Raw genomic sequence first — 22,971 nt, forward strand, 5'->3', positions numbered from 1 at the left:
GAGCTGCCTCTCTCTTCCATCCCAGCTCCTTCTAAAGCTCCTGCCCGTGTCTGTTATCTGAGTCATTCCTTCCGCCCTCTGTGGGCCGGGAACCATCGCGACAGGGGCTGGGGGAGGCCTGGCACAAGCCAGACTCCTGTCCTCCGACAGCACACGTCCCACGGGGCCCCCAAGGCCCCGCACGGCGACTGCTGTGGGATTAGCACCAGGAAAGAGTGAGGACCCGTGAGCACCGAGTGTGGAAGCCCCGGGAAGCAGCAGACATCTTTGGGGAGGGGCAGTCCTTGCAGGCAGTCAAGGAGGTAGTATGCCCCCTCATTTGAAAATGGGGGCTCAGACAGGTTGAGTACTTTGTCCCAGTGTCCTCCCAGGCGGCCGTGGCTGACTGGGGATGGCGGGAAGGCCGAGGGAAGAGTGTGGCCCCCCAGAGGCAAAGGCCACTGGGGATAGTGGTCTCAGCATCTCTCTTCCTTTCAAAGCCAAGCATGACAGCGGGTAGCCCCGCCATGCATGCACACGTTAGTGTGGATTATCTCACTCAAGACACGGGTCATTTTCCCCCTGAAAAGTTAAGAGTCTGAGGGAATTTGGAGACATGAGCCAGGGAGTGGGGGAGAGAGGGCTCTTTGGAAACATGAATATAGTGGAAACACAGTCCCATGGCTGCGCTCCTGTGCATCTCTACCGGACCCTTGACGCTTACATCTTAGGAACTGGTCAACACTACACACAGGAGTCAGCTGTGACGAGCTGAGCAGCCCCCCCCCGTGTGTGTGAGAGCCCCCCCAGTGTGTGAGAGCCCCCCCAGTGTGTGAGCCCCCCAGTGTGTGAGAGCCCCCCAGTGTGTGAGAGCCCCCAGTGTGTGAGAGCCCCCCCGAGTGTGTGAGAGCCCCCCGAGTGTGAGAGCCCCCCCGTGTGTGAGAGCCCCCCAGTGTGTGAGAGCCCACAGTGTGTGAGAGCCCCCGTGTGTGAGAGCCCCCCCATGTGTGAGAGCCCCCCCAGTGTGTGAGAGCCCCCAGTGTGTGAGAGCCCCCGTGTGTGTGAGAGCCCCCCAGTGTGTGAGAGCCCCCCCGTGTGTGAGAGCCCCCCAGTGTGTGAGAGCCCACAGTGTGTGAGAGCCCCCCCTGTGTGTGAGCCCCCCCAGTGTGTGAGAGCCCCTGTGTGTGAGAGCCCCCAGTGTGTGAGCCCCCCCAGTGTGTGAGAGCCCCCAGTGTGTGAGAGCCCCAGTGTGTGAGAGCCCCCGTGTGTGTGAGAGCCCCCCGTGTGTGAGAGCCCCCCAGTGTGTGAGAGCCCCCCGTGTGTGAGCCCCCCAGTGTGTGAGAGCCCCCTGTGTGTGAGCCCCCCAGTGTGTGAGAGCCCCCCGTGTGTGAGCCCCCCAGTGTGTGAGAGCCCCCCCGTGTGTGAGAGCCCCCCAGTGTGTGAGCCCCCCAGTGTGTGTGAGCCCCCCGTGTGTGAGAGCCCCCCGTGTGTGAGCCCCCCAGTGTGTGTGAGCCCCCCAGTGTGTGAGAGCCCCCCGTGTGTGAGCCCCCCAGTGTGTGAGAGCCCCCCCGTGTGTGAGAGCCCCCCAGTGTGTGAGCCCCCCAGTGTGTGTGAGCCCCCCGTGTGTGAGAGCCCCCAGTGTGTGAGAGCCCCCCCCGTGTGTGAGAGCCCCCGTGTGTGTGAGAGCCCCCCAGTGTGTGAGCCCCCCAGTGTGTGTGAGCCCCCCGTGTGTGAGAGCCCCCAGTGTGTGAGAGCCCCCCCCGTGTGTGAGAGCCCCCCAGTGTGTGAGCCCCCCAGTGTGTGTGAGCCCCCCGTGTGTGAGAGCCCCCAGTGTGTGAGAGCCCCCCCAGTGTGTGAGAGCCCCCCGTGTGTGAGAGCCCCCCCAGTGTGTGAGAGCCCCCCGTGTGTGAGAGCCCCCCCAGTGTGTGAGAGCCCCCCTGTGTGTGAGAGCCCCCGTGTGTGAGAGCCCCCCCAGTGTGTGAGAGCCCCAGTGTGTGAGAGCCCCCCCATGTGTGAGCCCCCCAGTGTGTGAGAGCCCCCCGTGTGTGTGAGCCCCCCGTGTGTGTGAGAGCCCTCCCGTGTGTGAGAGCCCCCCCGTGTGTGAGAGCCCCCCCAGTGTGTGAGAGCCCCCGTGTGTGTGAGAGCCCCCGTGTGTGAGAGCCCCCATGTGTGAGATCCCCCCCAGTGTGTGAGAGCCCCAGTGTGTGAGAGCCCCAGTGTGTGAGAGCCCCCCCAGTGTGTGAGAGCCCCCCCAGTGTGTGAGAGCCCCCCCAGTGTGTGAGAGCCCCCCCAGTGTGTGAGAGCCCCAGTGTGTGAGAGCCCCCAGTGTGTGAGAGCCCCCCCCATGTGTGAGAGCCCCCCCCATGTGTGAGAGCCCCCGTGTGTGTGAGAGCCCCCGTGTGTGAGAGCCCCCCCAGTGTGTGAGAGCCCCAGTGTGTGTGAGCCCCCCAGTGTGTGAGAGCCCCCCGTGTGTGAGAGCCCCCCGTGTGTGTGAGCCCCCCGTGTGTGTGAGAGCCCCCCCGTGTGTGAGAGCCCCCCCGTGTGTGAGAGCCCCCCCAGTGTGTGAGAGCCCCCCCAGTGTGTGAGAGCCCCCCTGTGTGTGAGAGCCCCCGTGTGTGAGAGCCCCCCAGTGTGTGAGAGCCCCAGTGTGTGAGAGCTCCCAGTGTGTGAGAGCCCCCCCAGTGTGTGAGAGCCTCCCTGTGTGTGAGAGCCCCCCTGTGTGTGAGAGCCCCCGTGTGTGAGAGCCCCCCCAGTGTGTGAGAGCCCCCCCAGTGTGTGAGAGCCCCCCATGTGTGAGAGCCCCCCCAGTGTGTGAGAGCCCCCAGTGTGTGAGAGCCCCAATGTATGAGAGCCCCCCCAGTGTGTGAGAGCCCCCCCAGTGTGTGAGAGCCCCCCCTGTGTGTGAGCCCCCCCAGTGTGTGAGAGCCCCAGTGTGTGAGAGCCCCAGTGTGTGAGAGCCCCCCCAGTGTGTGAGAGCCCCCCCAGTGTGTGAGAGCCCCCCCTGTATGTGAGAGCCCCCCCAGTGTGTGAGAGCCCCAGTGTGTGAGAGCCCCCGTGTGTGAGAGCCCCCAGTGTGTGAGAGCCCCCAGTGTGTGAGAGCCCCCGTGTGTGAGAGCCCCCAGTGTGTGAGAGCCCCCCGTGTGTGAGAGCCCCCGTGTGTGAGAGCCCCCAGTGTGTGAGAGCCCCCGTGTGTGAGAGCCCCCAGTGTGTGAGAGCCCCCAGTGTGTGAGAGCCCCCGTGTGTGTGAGAGCCCCCCCAGTGTGAGAGCCCCCCCAGTGTGAGAGCCCCCCCGTGTGTGAAAGCCCCAGTGTGTGAGAGCCCCCCCAGTGTGTGAGAGCCCCCGTGTGTGAGAGCCCCCAGTGTGTGAGAGCCCCCTGTGTGTGAGAGCCCCCGTGTGTGAGAGCCCCCAGTGTGTGAGAGCCCCCGTGTGAGAGCCCCCGTGTGTGTGAGAGCCCCCGTGTGTGTGAGAGCCCCCCCAGTGTGTGAGAGCCCCCCCGTGTGTGAGAGCCCCCCCGTGTGTGAGAGCCCCAGTGTGTGAGAGCCCCCCCGTGTGTGAGCCCCCCCGTGTGTGAGAGCCCCCCGTGTGTGTGAGAGCCCCCCTGTGTGTGAGAGCCCCCCTGTGTGTGAGAGCCCCCCCAGTGTGTGAGAGCCCCCCAGTGTGTGAGAGCCCCCATGTGTGAGAGCCCCCCTATGTGTGAGAGCCCCCCCAGTGTGTGAGAGCCCCCGTGAGTGAGAGCCCCAGTGTGTGACAGCATCCGGGGGGACTGCAGGGAGGAAGGGGCAGCAGGGAGGACGTACCTTGGCGGAGAACTTGAGGTGAACTTCTGCCTCGTCTGCAAGACTCTTCTTCACCTGTGCCCACGCCTCGCCCAGGGAGCTGCAACAGGAAGCAGATGGTCAGACTGGAGCGAGCCGCAGGGACCTGATGTCTGGGACCCCGAGTCTTGGGGAAGTGCCCAGCAGCAGAGATCGCAGGCTTGGATGAGGCAGAGGCCAGGCACGAAACAAACTTGAACGTTGTGTTTCAACCCAAGCCGTCCCAAACTGACCGGAGCAGACTGGGGAAATTATCCCCAAACCCAGAGAACAGGGGCCGGGGGCACAAGGGAGGCAAAGTGCAGCGGGTGGGGGCGGGGGCTCCGTAGTCACCCCATGCTTCCCATTGCCCCTCCCTGGGCGACAAGGGCACAAACACCTGCTGGTAAGCCACAGTAGACATGGGAATAGAACGCCAGGTCCAACAACAGACTCAAGAATGCCAAGTCCTCAGTGGAGGACGGACAGTCTTTTAACGAATGGTGCAGAGACCACTGTCTATCACGGGAAAAGGGGATCTTGACCCTGACCTCAGCCACACACACGGATTATCTCGAGGGATCAAGGACCTCACGTTCAAGTCCACACTAGACAAAGCTTACAGCGGGAACTTGATGAGAGGGTCCCTGCAGCTGAGCCTGGGGAAGGTGACATGACAGCCCACAAGCCCCAAAGGCCCTGGGTAGCAAGGACTGGGAATCTGCACATCCACCATCAGCAGAGCACGTGGTCAGTCACTGGCACAGTGACACCCGTGGTGGCCTGAGGTGTCCTTTCAGGGAACAGCCCTTCTCAAAGGGAAGGTGCCATGCCTGCAGGCACACCTCCACAGCCTGGCTTCCAGGAGGGGCCAGGGAGGGCCCTCTGGGTCTCAGACCTCCTAGGGATGCCCACACGGCGGCAGAGGCCCTCCGTCTTCATCAGCAGGAGTACGGCCCTCCGTGGGCACTGGTCCCGGGCTGTGAGCCTGAGCGGTGGGCACAGCTTTGCCGGAGAATGGCAGAGCCTCCAGGCGAAATCACTTTCCCCTCCAAGACCTTCCAAGTGGAAGCTGGCTCCTGAAGTCCCCTGGGACTCTCACCTCTCCCACCTCCCCGACGGGCCCCGGGACCTCGTTCAAGACCTCTCCGCTCAGCCCCTACGCCCGAGCTGAACGTTCAGTTGACTTCATTTCATCCCAAAGCCACTTTCCCCGAAGGCTTCATTAAACTCCAGCGGCGAGAGCGGATTAAAAGAGCACAGAGCGAGGCTTCAGGTCTTGAGCGGAGAAGCGAGCTGCTGAGAACCGCCCAGCAGGACAGAGCGGACCCCTCCCACCGCAGCCCAGGCCTCTCTGCTGGCGGTGCGGGCTCAGGCGGAGGTGAGTGTTCACAGGAAATGACCGGCTGACTGCAGCCAGGAGCCTGGCAGCCAAGGACGGTCCCCGTGGGTGATCCCGGCAGAGAAGAGATGGAGTGAGAAATGGGGCGACCCAAGCTGTTGACGTTTCTCTCGGCCTCCAGGGTCTGAGCTCCAGGGGGCTGTGCTGGGACAGCTCCGGGTGGCCTGGCTCCTCAGCTGACCTGGGAGGTGGGCAGGAGGCTCAGGGCAGGGGAAGGAGGGGTGCAAGCAGATGAGCTTTCCATGTAGACATGGGAATAGAACACCATCCAGCAACAGACTCAAGAATGCCAAGTCCTCAGTGGAGGACGGACAGTCTTTTAACGAATGGTGCAGAGACCACTGTCTATCACGGGAAAAGGGGATCTTGACCCTGACCTCAGCCACATACACGGATTATCTCGAGGGATCAAGGACCTCACGTTCAAGTCCACACTAGACAAAGCTTACAGCGGGAACTTGATGAAAGGGTCCCTGCAGCGGAGCCTGGGGAAGGTGACATGACAGCCCACAAGCCCCAAAGGCCCTGGGTAGCAAGGACTGGGAATCTGCACATCCACCATCAGCAGAGCACATGGTCAGTCACTGGCACAGTGACACCCGCGGTGGCCTGAGAATGTCATCTGAGGGCCGTTGGGGGGACAGGAGAGGAAGCCCAGTTCCAGAATCAGGACAGTGTCCTCGTCCTCACCTCCGGGCTGGGCATTCATTCCCAGGTGGGAGGATGTCACTAAACATTCGATCAGTCTGTCTGCACTAACACATGCCCCATGCACCCCTCCCAGCCTTCCAGGCCCCTTGGAGCCACTTTAGAATTAAAGCAATTTAGAAATTTCCCCATTTGGAGAGGAATCTTTCATCTGGTAAGGTGTTAATGAAAAAATAAAATAAATCAGAGCTATAATTCTATTCTAACATACAGACCAAGACGGGGACACCGTACACATGCAAAGCAGTGCTGTCGAGCGCTCTGGGGAGGGGGCCCGTGAGTATGGACCCCTGACGGCGTCCACAGGGAGCAGTCTGTGTGTGGGCTAGCACGTGTGTGCACGGGTTAGCACATGTGTGCTGTGGGGATGGGGCACGTGTTCAGGCGCAGGCTGGAGGTGAGCGGCGTTGATGCATGCATGTGAGCGTGTGTGTGTGAGCGTGTGTGTGAGCGTGTGTCTGTAGGAGCGTGTGTGTGTGAGCGTGTGTCTGTAGGAGCGTGTGTGTGAGCGTGTGTGTGTGAGCATGTGTCTGTAGGAGCGTGTGTGTGTGAGCGTGTGTCTGTGTGAGCGTGTGTGTGTGAGCGTGTGTCTGTGTGAGCGTGTGTGTGTGAGCGTGTGTGTGAGCGTGTGTCTGTAGGAGCGTGTGTGTAGGAGCATGTGTGGGAGCGTGTGTCTGTGGGAGCGTGTGTGTGTGAGCGTGTGTCTGTGGGAGCGTGTGTCTGTAGGAGCGTGTGTGTGAGCGTGTGTCTGTAGGAGCGTGTGTGTGTGAGCGTGTGTCTGTAGGAGCATGTGTGGGAGTGTGTGTCTGTGGGAGCATGTGTCTGTAGGAGCGTGTGTGTGTGAGTGTGTGTGTGTGAGCGTGTGTCTGTAGGAGCATGTGTGGGAGTGTGTGTCTGTGGGAGCATGTGTCTGTAGGAGCGTGTGTGTGTGAGTGTGTGTGTGTGAGCGTGTGTGTGTAGGAGCGTGTGTGTGAGCGTGTGTCTGTGGGAGCGTGTGTGTGTGAGTGTGTGTGTGTGAGCGTGTGTGTGTGAGCGTGTGTGTGTAGGAGCGTGTGTGTGAGCGTGTGTCTGTGGGAGCGTGTGTGTGTGAGTGTGTGTGTGTGAGCGTGTGTCTTTGGGAGCGTGTGTGTGTGAGCGTGTGTGTGTGAGCATGTGTCTGTAGGAGCGTGTGTGTGTGAGTGTGTGTCTGTAGGAGCGTGTGTGCACAGCATGGCGGGCACAGGCCTGGCTCGTTCAGCTGGGAGCATATGGGCGCACATCGGCAGGACGCAGAGTCCTTGGCAGCAGCCCAGGCTGCGGGGGCGGGGGCGGAGGCGGGGAGACTCTAGGGCAGCACTCCAGTCCCAGGGCACACAGATACCGGGGAAAGCCCCCTGCCCCGGCCAGTGGCGGGGCAGCTCCTCCGTGCTCCTCCTTCCCGCCCTCATCGCGGGCCCCGTGCACGGAGCGGGAGGGCCCCCGAGATACCCTCGTCTGTGCCTGTGGAAGAGCGCCCTGCCTTCTTGCTGTGGCCTGCGGCAGGCGGGTCGGCGAGAACCATCCGGAGGCGGCCTGTGTCTGCACCGTGAACCCATGCAGAGGCCACAACCAAAACCACGTGGGGTTGGCAGAGCCCTGGCCCCTGAGGGACTTCGGGCCCCGCTGGCCGCCCTGGGCTTGTTCGCGTCATGGCTGTCTGGGAAGCTGGCCGTCCCAGGACAGAGTGCCTTCCGTCCCTCCCCCGGGCTCACTTCCCCTGGGGTGGGGGCCAGACCCTGCACCGGAGGGAGGTCGGACCAGACAGAGGACCTCAGCGACCTTCCAACTCCAACTTCCCAGCCCTCCTTTTTCTTATTGAGGTGAAATGCGCACGACATAAAATTGACCATTTCAACGAGACCAATCCAGTGGCGTTTAGTATATTCGCCACATTGTGTAGCCACCGCCTCTGTCTGGTCCTGAACTGTTTCCATTACCCAGCTACGGACTGAATGTTTGCATTCCCCTAAATGCTCACGTTGAAGCCCTAACCGCCCAGTGTGATCGCTGTCTGGAGATGCGCCCTCTATAACAGAAGCTGAGGTCACATGAGGTCATGAGGGTGGGGCCCAGATCCGACAGGATTCGTGGCCCTACAGGAAGAGACCCTGCAGAACTTGCTCTCTCCTCGCAGGGAAAGGCCACAGCAAGAAGGCAGAGTGCTCCCACCAGACACCGACCCTGCTGGCACCTCGAGGCTGGACTCCCAGCCCCCAGAACTGTGATAAATTACATTTCTGTTGTTTAAGCCGTCCAGTCTGTGGTATTACATCAGATGAATACATATCCCACCAGTAGAAACCGCATGCCCATTAAGTAGGACTCTCCACTCCCATCCTGCCCGCCAAACCCAGGGAACCACCGGTCTTCATTCTGTCTCTGTGAATTTGTCTGGTCTGGATTTTTCACACAAAGGGAACCATACAATAGGCCACTTTTGTGTCTTGCTTCTTTTACTTGATCCACAAAGCAGTATGGTTCAGCATCCATTCCTTTTTTTTGGCTGTGCAGTATTCCATCGTACGTCCGTACACCCAGTGTGGCCACACCATGGTTTGTTAACCCATTTGTCCCTTGACAGACATCTGAGTTGTTTCCACCTTCAGGCGACCGTGAATCGGGCTGCTGTGAACTCGCATATATTAATACATATATTTGCATATCTGTTTTCAATTCTTTGGGGTATAAACCTGTGAGTGGAGCTGCTGGGTCATACCGTAGTTCTAGGGTTAGTTTCTTGAGGCTCTGCTGAGCTCTGCCCTATGGTGGCTGCACCATGTTACCCCCATGCCACCCCCAGCAGGCTGGAACTCTCCTAACAAGACAGAGCAGAGAAGGCTGCAGCCTCCCTTCCACTAGGGATCCTTCCGTGGCTGAGCGGGTGCTGCTGAGCCTCCTCCCGCAGCCCAGATCCCACGCACGGGGGTCTGGACAGTCACAGCTGGAAGGAGAGGGGAACCTGAGCTGCAGGCCAATGGGAGAGAATTCTAAACCAGGGGCCAGACGTGGCACCTCTCCCGCCCGGTTCCTGCCAGCCTGCCCTCAGAGAGAGGGAAGCAGGGTGGGTGTCTGGGGTCTGGTGCCCAGCGACCAGGGGACAGGGCAGAGGGGTCCTGACACACTCCAGCAGGTGGCAGGAGGCCCTTGGCCCCAAGAGATAAACGTGGCAGCGCTAACCTAGAGCATTCCTGCCCACAGCTTGGGCATGGGCGCCCACCTTGAGCCAGGCCGATGGAGACTTCCCCATGCCCTGGGCCCAAGGCAATAGTCGGAGCTCGGCAGAAAGGGATCCCCCTGCCCGAGTGTCTCCTTTCCCTCCCCACTCCCACGCCGTCCTCCCCACTCACCCTTCCTCCTGGGAGGCCAAGGAGTTCTGAGAGAGCTTAGCTAAGTTCTTCGCATAGTCTTCTTCGATCTTGATCCTGCAGAGGGAGAGAACCAGCACACGTCAGCTCTCCCGTGCCGGACTGTGTGGCTGACCGGGAGCCCCCAGACCAGAAGCTCTGAGCGACAGTCTGTGGCTCTCGTCTGTCTGTCTGGCACCTAGTAGGTGCTTAGTAGATATCCGCTGAACGAATGAATACACGAAATTGTCCAAAACTCTGTCTCCCCATCTGCAAAACGGGCTATTCCCAGCTGCCTCCCTGGTTGTGAAGATGAAACTGTCATCTGCACAGGTCCTGACACAGAGCTGGACACGTGGAGACCCTTGCAGGAATGACTGTAACTCGTGATGGACCAGAGACGTCCAGTGTTGTCTGCTCCCTCCCAGCCCCCGAGCTCTGGCTTTAGGCCCTCCCAGGTGGCACCGCTCCCGTGGAAGCAGAAATAGAACCCATCCTTACCATCTCCCAGCCCCCCCCCCACGCCTCCAACTGTTTACCCTGCAGGGCACAAGTGTTTCCATGGAAACCAGGCAGTGCCCAGAGCTGGCTGATTCCGTTTCCCCAGGGAAGGAAGTTGCCTTGGATTTTGCTCCCAGCAGGCCAGCCCCTGACACACTTTTCAGGGCCGTTCTCTGGAGAGCGGAGAGCGCTGGGTCTTATCTGGCGCACCCACGTTCAGCCTGCTGTCAGGGGGATGGTGCCCCCGGGCCGGTCACTTGGCAAATGGAAAAATCCCAGAGACGCTCCTGGGCCGCTCAGAAGCGGGGTCCCGAGGGCGCAGTGATGTGCACAGAGCGGCCTCACCCAGCCCCAGGGCAGCGTTGTGAGTCATAACCATCTCCTGGTCCTTTCACTCTGCCTGGAGCCCCCTCCCTCCCCAGGATGACAGGCACGGCCAGTCTGCAGCCTCTAGCCTGTGGCCAACAGACCTCTCTGGAAAGCAGGTGTACCCATGCCACATTCTCTACTGCCAATCTCTAACGGCCCCTCCGAGGACAGCCATGTGCACCAGGCATGCAGCCCACCCATCTGCTTCCAGAATGTCACCTCCGGTGCCAGCGCCTACCTCACCTCCACCCCCTGCCAGCTTCCTTATGCTGAGACCCGCAGCCAGCCCCGGGTCATCTGCCCCCTGGCCCGGCCACTGCTCACTCCGCACCCCCGTGCCCACCTCTCCTGGCCCCGGAAGGCCCTTCCTCTGCGAGCCCAGCGGGACCAAGACAAACCCCCCGTCTCAGTAAGGGCCAGAGCTCTCCAACGGTCGATCCCACTTCTTCGCAAACATGGCATTTTTTTTAAGGAAGTATAAACCAGAGGTGTGTTCAGACATCGGCTTTTACAGTCGTTTTCTTCTTTGCCTGTTTATACTGTTGTTTGCTTGCACCTGAGCTGTGCAAACTCTCAATTCCCTACTCGTTTAATGGATCAGAAAATAAAGATTTCATTATGTAAATGGAAAATGGGGCTCCTAAGGAAAAGAGGTGCTTTAAGAGGGCCAAGAATTATTACTTGATGATTTTTGTTATAATTGAAAAATAAATCATTTAAAAATACCTTGCCATTTATCATAAATATTTCCAGCATTCCCTGGAAACTCCAGATAGAAAGTTGTGTGTATGTGTGTGTGTGGGAGGGGTACAGGTGTGTGAATGTGTGAGGTGTACTTAACAGGGTGACAGGACTTGGAGAGTGAGATAGAAAAGGAACTTCTTTTTGGAGCTTTTCATATTTTTTTCCAGTGAGAGCAGGGGAGGCAGAGAGACAGACTCCTCATGCACCCAACTGGGATCCACCTGGCAAGCCCTCTAGGGGGCGATGCTCGCCCATCTGGGGGGTTGCTCTGTTGCTCAGCAACTGAGCTCTTCTTAGTGCCTGAGGCAGAGGCCATGGAGCCATCCTCAGCACCAGGGGCTAACTCACTCCAATTAAGCCATGGCTGTAGGAGGGAGAGAGAGAGAGAGAGAGAGAGAAGCAAGAGGGGAAGGGGTGGAGAAGCAGATGGGTGCTTCTCCTGTGTGCTCTGACCAGGAATCAAACCTGGTACATCCACATGCTGGGCCAATGCTCTATCACTGAGCCAACTGGCCAGGGCAGCTTTACATATTTTCATCAAGCTGAATTTATTGTCTCCTTACCTATTTTATCTAAACTACTATTAGGATCGCTCTGCTTTTCATGATCAAATTACCTGACTTGCCCATTAGACTGAGCTCCCTGGGGTAGGAATGAGGCTGCATGCCCAGGTCCAGGACCCGGATTTGGTTTAAAGGTGAAATAAAAGGTCACACTCTCTTTTGTTGTTATGCTAAGGAACAATGCATGAAATAGAAGCCATGTAGGTAAGTCAAGGAGCCAAGCAGTCTATGGGGACAGTAGGGAATGGTGGAGACTGTGGCAAACTGGGAACACACGCTCCGCCTGCAGAGCCAGCTGCTGCTCAGCTCCTGCCGAGTGCTACACGAGGGACGTCGGGCCCCTGATGCCAGACTCGCTGCTGTCTCCAGAGGCACCTCATATCCAGATGTTGATGTGAAAAATCTACCAACTTAAAAATAAAGTTGGTTCCAATTTTTAAAAATACTACAAAGGCCAAAACAACACATTTGCTGGCCAGATCTGTCCCGAGGGCCATTAGTCTGTGGTTCCAATCTCACGTTCACCCTTGTTCCCCTTGCTGCGAACCGAGCCCCGTGCTGGGCGTGCACCTGCTGCCACCTCCCTCGCGCGAAGGGGCCACCACAGGAACTGTCACCGGTGCCCCGAGCTGGGAGGGCCCAGGCCTCACCTTTCCCGAACGAATTCTGACATTTCCTTCTGCATCTGTTTGCCCTTCAGTTGTTTCTGAAGCAGCAGCTCAAACCCAGCCACGGTGCCATTGCCTTGGGGGTCCCTCTTATCAGCCTGGAAAAGAAACATCGCAGGAGTTCAGGGCTTGGTAGGAGCCGGAGGGAGTAGAGCGCAAAGAAGACAGAACCCAGGAGGGGCCCACACACTCCTGGCAGCCCTGACCTCGGCCCGAGAGGAAGGGACGCCCCGACTTGTGTCTCTCCCGGTGCCCGGCTGCCCTGTGCTCTCTGATGCCTAAGCCCTTACCGCTGCTGCTGCCCCCGTCCCCCCACCCTCCCCGCTCCCCCTGGAAAGAAGAAAAGGAAGGGCAAGTGGCCAAGGGCACAGGTTCTGATACCCAGTGACCTATGACCCTTAACCAGGGGCTGCAGAGTCTCGGCGTCCTGGACTCTAAGCTGTAACCGTCTGTGACCTTGGGGGTGTGGGCCCCTACCCCTGAACCATCCCGTCTCTGGTCAGCTTCCTGCACTGGCCGGAGAGTGACATCTTCCAGTGCACACTCATAAAAGATCACAGAGACTTCCGGAGTGGAAACCGGGTTGAAGGGAAGCCGGAGTGGAGAGGGCAGGCTTCCAGGGCTGGCATCCCAGCCCGGGGACCTCAGGAGCTCGTCCTTCCCTCGCGTCAAGCCTGGGCCGCTTCGTCCGCCATACTGGACAAGCAACGGCCCCACCGCATGCGGTCACTTCAGGATAAATGACGTGGAAGTGCATGTGCTCAGCATACAGGGAATACTTGGTCAATAGTAGCTACTACTAGTTACTTTTAAATGAAAGTCAGGACTCAGAAAAGATGGCCAAATGAATGAAAGGGAAACTTAGTATCCATTTTGCAAGTGAACAGTCTTAACATTTCAACATGGAATGCTTTTGCTTTGTTTTGCCTGCACTTCCTCAGGGGCACCCATCTCTTTCTCGCTCTCCCCTGCCCCACGTCCCCCTGGCACCCTCACGGGGCCTTCCTCCGAACATTCATCCAGCATCTGCCCTCACAGCCACAGGGCTGGAGAACATTCTCAGAGACTCCCCGGGTCCCGGCTGGGACCTCCTTCATTGCAGCCTTTACCCCCAGGAATCCAGGGTCACCCGCTTTGCCATGTAACGGAATGAGTTCAAGTTATGTCCTCTGACATCACAGAGAGGTGCAGGTCTGTGCATCGGGGGGGGGGGGGGGCCCGGGCCAGGGTCAGCGCAGCCACTGTGCGCCCCAGTCTGGTCCTTCCAGTCCCAGGCTGTGCCCTCTGCAGCACGTCCCTGCAATCGCAGTGGGCTGCCTCTCTAAGGCCCCCTCTCTTAGGCAAGGGGCTGGTGACGCTTGGAGAGAATCCCACTGGTGAGCAGAGGAAAGGTTCTGTGGACACCTCCTCGTTCCCTCCCCACGTGGGATCTTTTCCTAGCTGCCCTGACCCGAGCAGGATAATGCCAAGTGACTCATCTACCCGGGGAAGAAGCAGCCGGAAGAAATGGGCTTTGATGACGGTGTCAGCTGGGAGGTTTCTATCGGAGGGAAAGAACTGGATGGTCAGGGCATTAAAGCCCCAGAGTACGCGCCAGAGTCCCCGGAGAGCTTGAGTTAAGAGGAGAAGTCACACGTGCTAAGCTCTCTGATGCTGCTGCCAAAGAGCGCAGGGCCACACACTCCCCGATGTCCCCACGTGGTACCCGGCCGCCGACCCCTGGCTCCCTGGGAGCCCGTTCCCGGGACTCCAGCCCCTCTCTCCTGAGCGCCCTTTCCTTCTTTAGGGACAAGGTCTCTGGACGCTTCTCCTTTTCTCCACCTCCATGGCTCCTTCCTGGTGTCCTGCGCCTGGTGGCTAGCTCCCACCCCCGCCCGTTGCTCAGGCCTCACTGCCCAACACATAAACTGGACCGCATCACACGTCCACTCACAACCCTCCGGCCCCTCCCTACTACAAACAATACCTCCCGTGAAGTCTCACACTCTCAGCCCTGCTCCCTTTCGCCCTGAGCTCGCCCACCCGGGTCTTCCTGTGCCAACGACGGAGCCCCTTGTGTCAAGTTGGCTGCCTCTGCCCAGACCTCAGACCTGGGAGAAACACAGCCGATGGGCACTGCCCCTTCCGACGGGCAGCGGGAACCACTGACTCTATCTTCTGAAGCACACCCGACTTGGTGGAAATACAGATGCACTTCGTCCAGTACTTGGTTAGCAACTCTAAAACGGGCTGGGTGATCCATTCTGCACGGTGGTGAAAAAAATGTTTTTATTTTATTTATTGTTCCTCGGGGTTTTTGCCAAAGTTTTTGGGGTTTTTTTTTTTGGGGGGGGAGGGTGTTATTTATTTATTTAACATATAGTTTGGTGGTTTTTTAACATGTACAACTTTTTATGGACATTTTTATTTTTTATGTACATTTTATTTTTTAACATGTACAATTTATTTAATGTAAATTTGGTGGTTTTTCCCAAGGTTGTGCAAGCAGCATCCCTAGCTGAGTTCACTCTGAAAGGCCTTGCTGACTTTGAAATGCAAATGCCCAGGACTATGACCAGTTTCTGAGGGGCTGGGCTGTGCATTTCTCAAGAGACATTTCATTGTGGGAAGATACACGTAACATAGCATTTACCCTCCCGACCAGTTTTCAGTGTACAGCTCAGTGGCACTGAGCACATTCAGGTTGTCATACACCATCACCACCATCCGTCCCCAGAACTTTATTTTTTTAATCTTGAAAAATGGAAACTTTGCACCCATTAAACACTGGGCAAAAGTTTTGGAACCACAGAATTGTTAAGGCTGAAGCTTCAGAGAGATCCTTGAGCCCAACCTCCTCATGACTCTGATGCGAACAGGGGGGCCCAGAGGGTGAAGCCCTTGCCCGAGGTCACTCACAAGTGTGACAGAGCAGGTGCCACCTCCAGATCCCTTCACTGAAGTTGGTTCCAGTTTTCCGCTTTCACTGAGCAGCAGAGAGAGCCACTCCCCAGCTTCCTGGCTTCCTGCCCAGGGTCTCCGTATCGATAGCCGCGAATGAAAACCCTCCTGGTTCTCTGAGATTTACGGAATGGTCTGGACTCCGAGAAGGTCTTCCCTTCCTGCCTCGGATGCGGAATCTACTGCCAGCACTGTAGGTTTCCACAAGGGAGGCCCCTCGCCTCTGAGCGCCCCTCCTGGGTGTCCACTCTTGGTCCCGGGGGCTGCACTGTGGGGGAAACTGAGGCACCCACCGCTTACCCAGAAATAGTCGCAGTAACTCCACTCGGTTGGTTTCAGCAGCTGCTGCTCCGGCATCGTGTCTGGATGAGGGAACGTCACACAGTTTATCTGGAGGACACAGACCAGGAAAGAACGTGACTTGGCCGCAGGGCGGGCAGAGGCCGGGAAGGTTTGCCGCCCGAACAGAGCGCTGCAGAGGCCTCCCTTCAGGGTCGGCTTGATAAGAACGCACACGGGGATCGTGGGATGTTCCCGCGGCCAGCACTTCAAACGAGGGCCAATCAGTACTCACACCCCCCTGCAGGGCTGCCTTCCTACAACCTCCCCGGAGGGCAGAATGACAGTGTCTGCCAACACCGCCACCACAGAGCCTTCCGCCCAGCGGCTGCGTTCCCAGAGTCCCTCCGACAGACAGATCCGCCCAGGTGTGCACTGACACACGGACGTGGCCTTTCGCCGCCACACTGTCTGTAATAGCAAGGGGCCGGACACAAGTCCGCTGCCCATCAGCAGGGGGAGCGTATAAACAAAGCACCAGACAGACAGGCATCTCCGGGAACTGTATCCATGGTGACAGACACGGCGAGAAAGTTCTTAGCGCTGGCAAAGGAGGGTGGGTCGGAAAGAGAGGGAGCGAGGTGAAGAAGACTATGTGCTGCACCCCACAGTTTGTGTAACAAAAGGAGGGGGTTCTGCACCCTTGTGATTATGCACACACAGAGCACCTCTGGAGGCTGACAAGCCCGTTCGCCAGCGGGAGCCCCGCTGTCCTCCCTGCCGTGTCCCCCAGGGGGAGGCCTGGCGACATCTCCTCCTCCGGAGACCACGGGCTCTGGAGGGTCACGCCCAGAGGGCTGGGGTCAGGGGGAGTGCGTGCTACGTGGACAGGAGGGCACAGCGCCGCCGGCCTCAGCCGCCGCCCTGGAGATGTGTGCGGCCACCTGGGCTCAAGGGCAGCAGCTGGCAAAGCCAGGTCAGGTCCGGGGCTCTGCACAGCCTCAGTGTCCTCCGCAGATATTCCCCGGGGGCCTGAGTGTCCACTGAAACCCTGGGGTGCCGGCCACAGTGCGGACTTTCCAGCGGGCCACAGAGACGTGGACTGTAGGTCTGAGATCCCCTGCGTTTTAAACCAGCACCGCAGAGGTTTCGGATGCCGACTCCCCTTTGCAGGCTAGCTCCGGAAGCCCTGATCTAGGTCTGTGGGAAGGCGGAGGGAAGGTGTCCAGGCAGAGGGACAAGGTGCCCTGGCCGAGGAGACCCCTGGTCATGCCCGGTCCACTCTGACAGAGCCCGAAGCACTGGTGCCAAGGCAAGGCACAGCGGGTCACTGGGGCCCCATCCGATGGCCTGGGCACCCTCGCCCAAGGCCTTCCGGGCAGCTCTGGGGGGCCTCCCACTCTCCCTTCCACTTTTCATTGCTCTTTTCTCCTGAGCTCTGCAATTCCAGTGTCTCCTTCCTCTCCCAGCCCTGTCCCTCTCTGCCCTCTGAAGGGGACTTCAGGAGTTCCCGCTTTGCGCCACCACTCTGGGGCATTCTGGGGCAACGTGCAGAGAAGGACGATGCCCTTGGCAAGTATGGCCGGCCCCCATGCCCAGCCCCCCTGCCCCGCCCCCTGCCCGGCCCCCCTGCCCTAGCCCCCCTGCCCCACCCCCCTGCCCTAGCCCCCCCCCTGCCCCGCCCCCTGCCCCGCCCCCCTGCCCGGCCCCGTCAGCTCTGGTCACAGGAAGCTGCTGCGGATCCCGCCATTCAGGCTGAGCCCCCTGCCCTGCCCTCAGGAGGCAACTTCCCCTGCAGGGGGCAGGAGCACAGGCCTGGAACCCTAATGGTGCCTAGCTGTGTGGCTTTGGGCGGGGCACGCGCCATGCCTCAGTTTCCTCATCTGTAAACAGGGTGATGAGAATATGAGTGCCCACTGAGCACTGACTATGTGCCAGACCTTGTTTAAAGTGCGTTCCGCATACGGACTTGCTCCTTACGCTGTCCCTGCGGCCCGGATACCCCTCCCCCACCACCACCTTTCCATGGTACAGACATGGACAGAGACACGAAGATGCAGAGAAACTTTCCCAGGCTGCCACACAGCCGACAGGTCCTGTGACCCACCCTCCAGCTGCAGAGCCCTGGTTGATAGTTACCACACGACATCAGTCCGGTCGCCCTACACGTCCCACAGCGGGCGGAGAGCTCAGTGAGCCGTTCGGGACAGGACATGTGCGTAATCCGTGCGCACACGAGTGGCAGCACGTATGGGTGTTATTGTGTGCCTAACCTTGTTTTTCCGTCCCAAGCTGGGTGTTCCGCCCGCGTGAGCTGAGGCTGCTCACCCACTCTCGGTGTCCCGTCCGTGGGGTGGCCAGATGCGCTCAGAACTGTGCGGTGGAGCCCGAGAGAGCGGCTCCCCGTCCCCAGCTCTGCTGTGCGTGTGCCAAGCGGCACAGCGAGGACCACACTCTGCTGTCTCCAAGTCCTTGGCTGTTTGAGCGCCTGGGCACCCTGTCCGCCCACCCGGAGGGGCCCCTGATGCCCAGCGCCCACCTTCCCCAAGCATATGGCTGCGGGGTGTGGGCGGTCCTCAGCCTGCACGTGGGGCCTGGCGGGGTTTTGGAAGAACCCTGGGAGGCGGTGTGGCCACTCCGGGCAGCGGCTGCTTCCTCTCAGGGGCTCCCAGCAACTCTCTTCTTGGGGCTCACTCCCTTGTTTTCAGCGTGGACACCTCCTAGAAGTTATCCTGCACAAAAGCAGCCCCGCGGCAGCTGCGATGTACACACCATGGCCCTCGCAGGGAGCAGTCCACCCCCGTCACCCCACGCCTGCCAGCCCTGCAGGAAAGCACCATTCCCACCTCCGCCCCTTCCACCTGCTCCGGAGAGAGAGACGTGAGCTGTGAAGTCGACAGGAGGGGGGACCCAGGGGGAACTCTGGCTACATCTGAGCTTTGGAACTTCCCCGGATTCCGGCAGGGCATCACTCCACTCTCTCTGTGTCCTCGTCGTCATGGCAACAGCCCAGCTGTGGCCGGAAAGCCCCAGTTCGCCCTCGCCCAACCGGGGGGGCCACTCCCAGGGAGCCGCTTACCGTGATGGTGTTTTCCTTGCTCTGCCTTTTGCCTGGCGAGGGGGACCCCAGGTTCTGCAGAGAAAGACAAGGAGCATCATCAAAGCTGTTCTCCATATTGGACGCTCTCTTCTCACTCGGGTCCCCTGGAGGTGGTGGGACTGGTTCAAAAGCCCGGTGCAGGGGAAGTTCGGGGATGCTGAGTCTGCCGTTAACTCCTAAGTCACCATGTTCCGGGAGAGGGCAGGCGGAAGTTCCCGGGACCCCACACCAGTGCTGTCTATGCACCGGAGGAGCTCACTGTCCACACTGGGCGCCCTCCTCTTCGCAGGCTGTGATTGGGGAGTTAACCCCTCCGCTGCCCTCTGCTGGCAAGTGGCTGCGCCTGCTGCCGGAACCGGCAGAGTCCGCTGGGGAGCAGAGAGTTAAGGTGGAGTGCAGGCCACCACCTCCTGGCACTGAAGGTTCAGAACATGTCATCCTGATCGGAACCCTCGGGTTGGACATGCATGTGCCATGGGCACGGGCAGGGGGGGGGAGCTCAGCCCCCTCCTCACTGCTCTCTGTCCCCGAGAGCAGGGAGGGATCTCTCTGCGGAAAGCCCGGGTTCCAGCTTTCATTTGGACTTTAAATTGCCCTTTTTACGTCTTCCTGTTGCTGGCCAGAAAACCCCTGTCCTGAGTACCTCTGAGCCCAGGGGTTCTCAGCAGCGTGCCGGGGTCTCTGGGGATGGTTTTGACACGGAAAATTAAGGAGGGCCAGCTGAAACTGGCACGCTGGTCACAGAAGCCTATGACCCGAGGGGGAGGGTCAACTCCAGGTCTCTGCTGTGGCACTCCCAGCTGTTACATAAACAGGCTCGTCCCTGAGGCGGTGTGTGTGTGTGTGTGTGTGTGTGTGGCCACTGACGCGAGTCCTTAATCTTTCTCTAGGGGAATGTAAGGAAGTGGCCGTCAAGACTTTATAGATAAAAGTCCCAGAAAAAGCACAGAGGGGTTTCTCCGCAAATGTCTGGGACCCAACAGCCCCCTGCCCCACTCCTGGGGCGGCTCAGCCCTGCTCCCCCGGGGCAGGGGGTCACCTGGGGGGTGGGCCAGCCCCTGCCTCAGGAACCCACCTGCTCATCAGGCAACACGGGGGGGCTTGACTGAGTCGCTGCTTATGGTCCCCTCACTCCCTCACTCCCATCCAGACCTCCTCTGGCTGGTAAGTAAAAGCGACTAATGAAAATCGACACCCTAAGACAGTCGAGAGAAAGAGGACCTCCCAGATCATCCAGGTCACACACAAGAACGTGAACTCACTAGCTTTCCCGTCCTGCCAAGGAACAAGACTTATCCGAGCTGCCGTTTCACCACGCGCTATCAGCGGCCCTCACCGAGGAATGTGCCCCAGATTTGAGTCCCAGCCAGCATCACCCAGAGCCTCTGACCCAGCCGGCCTCTGGTGGGCTAGCGCCTCTGAGGAAGGGTCTGGGGGCCTCGCTTGGAGGCATGCAGGTCTGTGTTCTGCAACTCCATCACGGCCCCCCTGCTTGGGGCAGATTCTCTAGCGGCCCTAGCGGGATCTGGGGCAACGTCAGGCCGGTGACCAGTCACAGCTTGTCAGTGTCCTTAACGGATGCGTTCATCCAGCTCACGTCTCCTGGACCCTCCCGAGTTGTCAGTTCTGCCCCGGGGCCCTTGCCCAAACCGGGCTGCCCTGGAGGAAGGCAGACAGAGGCCGCAGGGCGTGCACCTCGGTGCCAACTCTCCAGGGAGGAGAGACGGGCAGAGCTCGCGGAGGCTCATGACGTGAGGCGCCGGCCAAGCAAACAGTCGCTCCTTGAACAACACGGATATTTGAACTGTGTGAATCCACCTAAACAGAGATTCTTTTTTCCCCCCAATAAATATATAGTTAGCCTCTATGTCCTGGTTTTACCTTCTCCATTCACACAGTATTTTCTTCTTCTTTTTTTTAAAAAAAATTTATTGACTGAGTTTCAGGAGAGAGGAAGAGGGAGTGAGAGAGAGAGAGAGAAACGTTGATGGGGGAAACACCTTCTAGCTACAGGTTGGATCCTAAATGCTATTTCCTACTAAAGGGAACTGACGCTTCTTGAGAAGTGGCTCATTCCAAATGTCAGGTGAACCTGGAATCACTTATTGTTCTGGGAGGTCAGGAGGGATTCCAAAAATGATTTGATATAACAAAAGCACACAGAAGCCGGCTTCAGGGGACTCCCACCAGTCAAACTTGGGACAATTTGAGCCTGACCTGTGATGGCGCAGTGGATAAAGCATCGACCTGGAAATGCTGAGGTCGCGGGTTCGAAACCCTGGGCTTGCCTGGTCAAGGCACATATGGGAGTTGATGCTTCCAGCTCCTCCCCCCTGTCTCTCTCTCCTCTCTCTCTGTCTCTCTCTCTCTCTCTCTCCCCCTCTCTCTCCTCTCTAAAATGAATAAATAAAATAAAAAACAAAACAAAACAAAAAAAACTTGGGACAATTTGAGCATGAATCTGAAAAATGACGACAAATGATGAACTCCCAAAGCAGTGGTGGAGGAGGGGAGGGCAGGAGTCCTTACAATGGAAAGCATATAAAGAGTTGGAAAATAACCATTTGCAAAACGCCGATGTCAAAATGGATTCAGGTCACGACTGTCCAGGATGCTCAAAGCCCTCGGTGAAAAGATGGTCAGGGACCACAGGAGAGGCAGGCGGGCTCACCTGATCACCGCACAGTTCGCTGACACGTTAAAAAGCAAAAAGGTACCCCTGCGAAGGAGAAATCCGGTCCTCACCCCAATAAGTAGGAGCTCAAACCCAGCATCGGCCGGCAGGGCGGGAGCCTGGGCGTGCACACACCCAGCGAGAAGCACTCAACAGGCCCCGGGTGGTACTTGTGGCAAAACTGCTGACTCTGAATCGAAGCCGAAGAAAACAATCAGACCAAGAATGAAGGTCCTTCTACAAGACAACTGGCCAGGACCCTCTCCCAAGATAGCCAGCACAAGGAGGGACAGAGGGACACGTGTGGAGGAAATACAGTTGAGATGAAAAGACGCTCCAGTCCACCTGGAACACCGTGTCCCCACCTGCTGGCCAGCCCAAGCCCTTGCTCATCTTCACGCTCCTTTTCTAAAGGGGTCTTTCCCTGACCCCCTCACCACGACCCCCCACCACCCCACCAGGTCCCTGCAGCACACACTTCCTCCAGCCCCTTCTCTGCAGAGGTGAGACAACCCTTTCCCTCCCGTCTGCCTGCAGCACCGGCTACAACCCCCATCAGGCACGGGCCGTGTCTGTCTGTGACCCGGCCGGGCAAGGAGGACATGCTCAATGGAACCCGTGTTTCTGAAGGGTTGGGGGGGGAGGGGCTAGGGGAGGGGAGAAGGATTAAATAAATCACCTTGCAGTATTTTACCTCTCTCTCTCCCCCAAATTCTCTTTTCCAATGGGCCCCCTAAGTTTCCAAGCCCTGAGTCCCATCCCTTTCCCTTCTCCTATGTCTTCCTGGGGGGAAGATCAAAGGAAGCCAGGACAGGTGGAAAAGGTGGATCGCAGAGGGGTCTGAGAGGGTCCCGACCACCGCAGCCCCAGTAGCCAGGCAGGGCACAGGCTAGGATGTGCTTCTACAAAGGCTAGCCGTACTATCTCTCTTTGATTCCCGGACCTCTCCAACCAGGTGGGTCCTATTTATTTACCCAATACCCAGGCAGCCTGCCCAGGGCTGCACGCTCGGACACCTCCACTGGGTGGCGCCAGATACCCACTGCCTGTGCTGGGCACTGCCGACTCCCAGGGCTGGGACCAGGAGGGGCAGGTCTCCTGGGACTGCTGGACTCCCAGCCAGGGTCAGGCCCAGTGGGGCACCCAGTCCTGGTTACCATGAAAGGGTGGGTACGCCCCACCCCTGCCAATCCCCCACCCCATTCTCATCTTCCTGATGAGCTTGTCCAAAGAGGCAGCTACCAAGTACCAGAAAAAGAACACAAAAAGGGTTTGAACAGCTCCTCTGCCCACCTCCACCCTGCACTGCAAATAGTCAGGCGTTCCTCTGCTCATTCATTCATTCTTCAAATATTAAGTCATAACTGTTATTAATCATAACCGACAGCCTGGGACCGTGGAAGCGCCATGCACGCTGAGGAGAGCCGGATGTGCTTGGGGGAGCTGTCGGGAGCACTCCGTGGCTACCACGCCCGCCCCCCTGCTCCCCGACTGGCCTCTGGCACCTCTGTGGGCAGCCAGCCAGCCAGCCAGCCCAGCCTTCTACCATTCAGCCCCGGGGACCTGCGCACAGACGCGTTATCTGCCTTCTCCACGCACCGCACCGTGTTCTTTACTCTTGTTACTTTGATACTTCGATTGCCAACATTACCATCCAAAAAGAAGACACACACCTCCAGCTGTCCTGACCGCGGAGGCCACTCCGGCACCCCCAATACCAGTACCTCGCCTCTCACTTCTTCCTTCTCTTCTTCTTTTTACATCGTGCTCATTCTAGTTATCTTCTATAAAAGTACAATGCGTTCATTTCCGGAAATTTGAAAGAAATAGATAAAGAAAGTCAAAATCACCAAGACCAAGGTTCTCAACCTCATCACCCTTCATCTT

The 22,971-nt window shown here is 58.7% G+C and overlaps 1 protein-coding gene across 7 annotated transcripts in view; it reads right to left on the reverse strand.

Annotated features, from left to right (window-relative positions):
* Window positions 1–22,971, reverse strand: part of GAS7 (growth arrest specific 7) — a 220,422-nt gene that overhangs the window by 20,191 nt on the left and 177,260 nt on the right. For all 7 annotated transcript variants that reach the window (XM_066364871.1, XM_066364873.1, XM_066364878.1 and 4 more), the window contains exons 5-9: window positions 18,390–18,443; window positions 15,332–15,421; window positions 12,074–12,189; window positions 9,250–9,324; window positions 3,778–3,856 (exon numbers count right to left, since the gene is read on the reverse strand). In XM_066364871.1, coding sequence (XP_066220968.1) covers window positions 3,778–3,856; window positions 9,250–9,324; window positions 12,074–12,189; window positions 15,332–15,421; window positions 18,390–18,443 — 414 coding nt within the window. The remainder of the gene's footprint in view (window positions 1–3,777; window positions 3,857–9,249; window positions 9,325–12,073; window positions 12,190–15,331; window positions 15,422–18,389; window positions 18,444–22,971) is intronic.

This window comes from Saccopteryx leptura, chromosome 2 (genome assembly GCF_036850995.1).
Source record: "Saccopteryx leptura isolate mSacLep1 chromosome 2, mSacLep1_pri_phased_curated, whole genome shotgun sequence".
Classification (NCBI taxonomy): domain Eukaryota; kingdom Metazoa; phylum Chordata; class Mammalia; order Chiroptera; family Emballonuridae; genus Saccopteryx; species Saccopteryx leptura.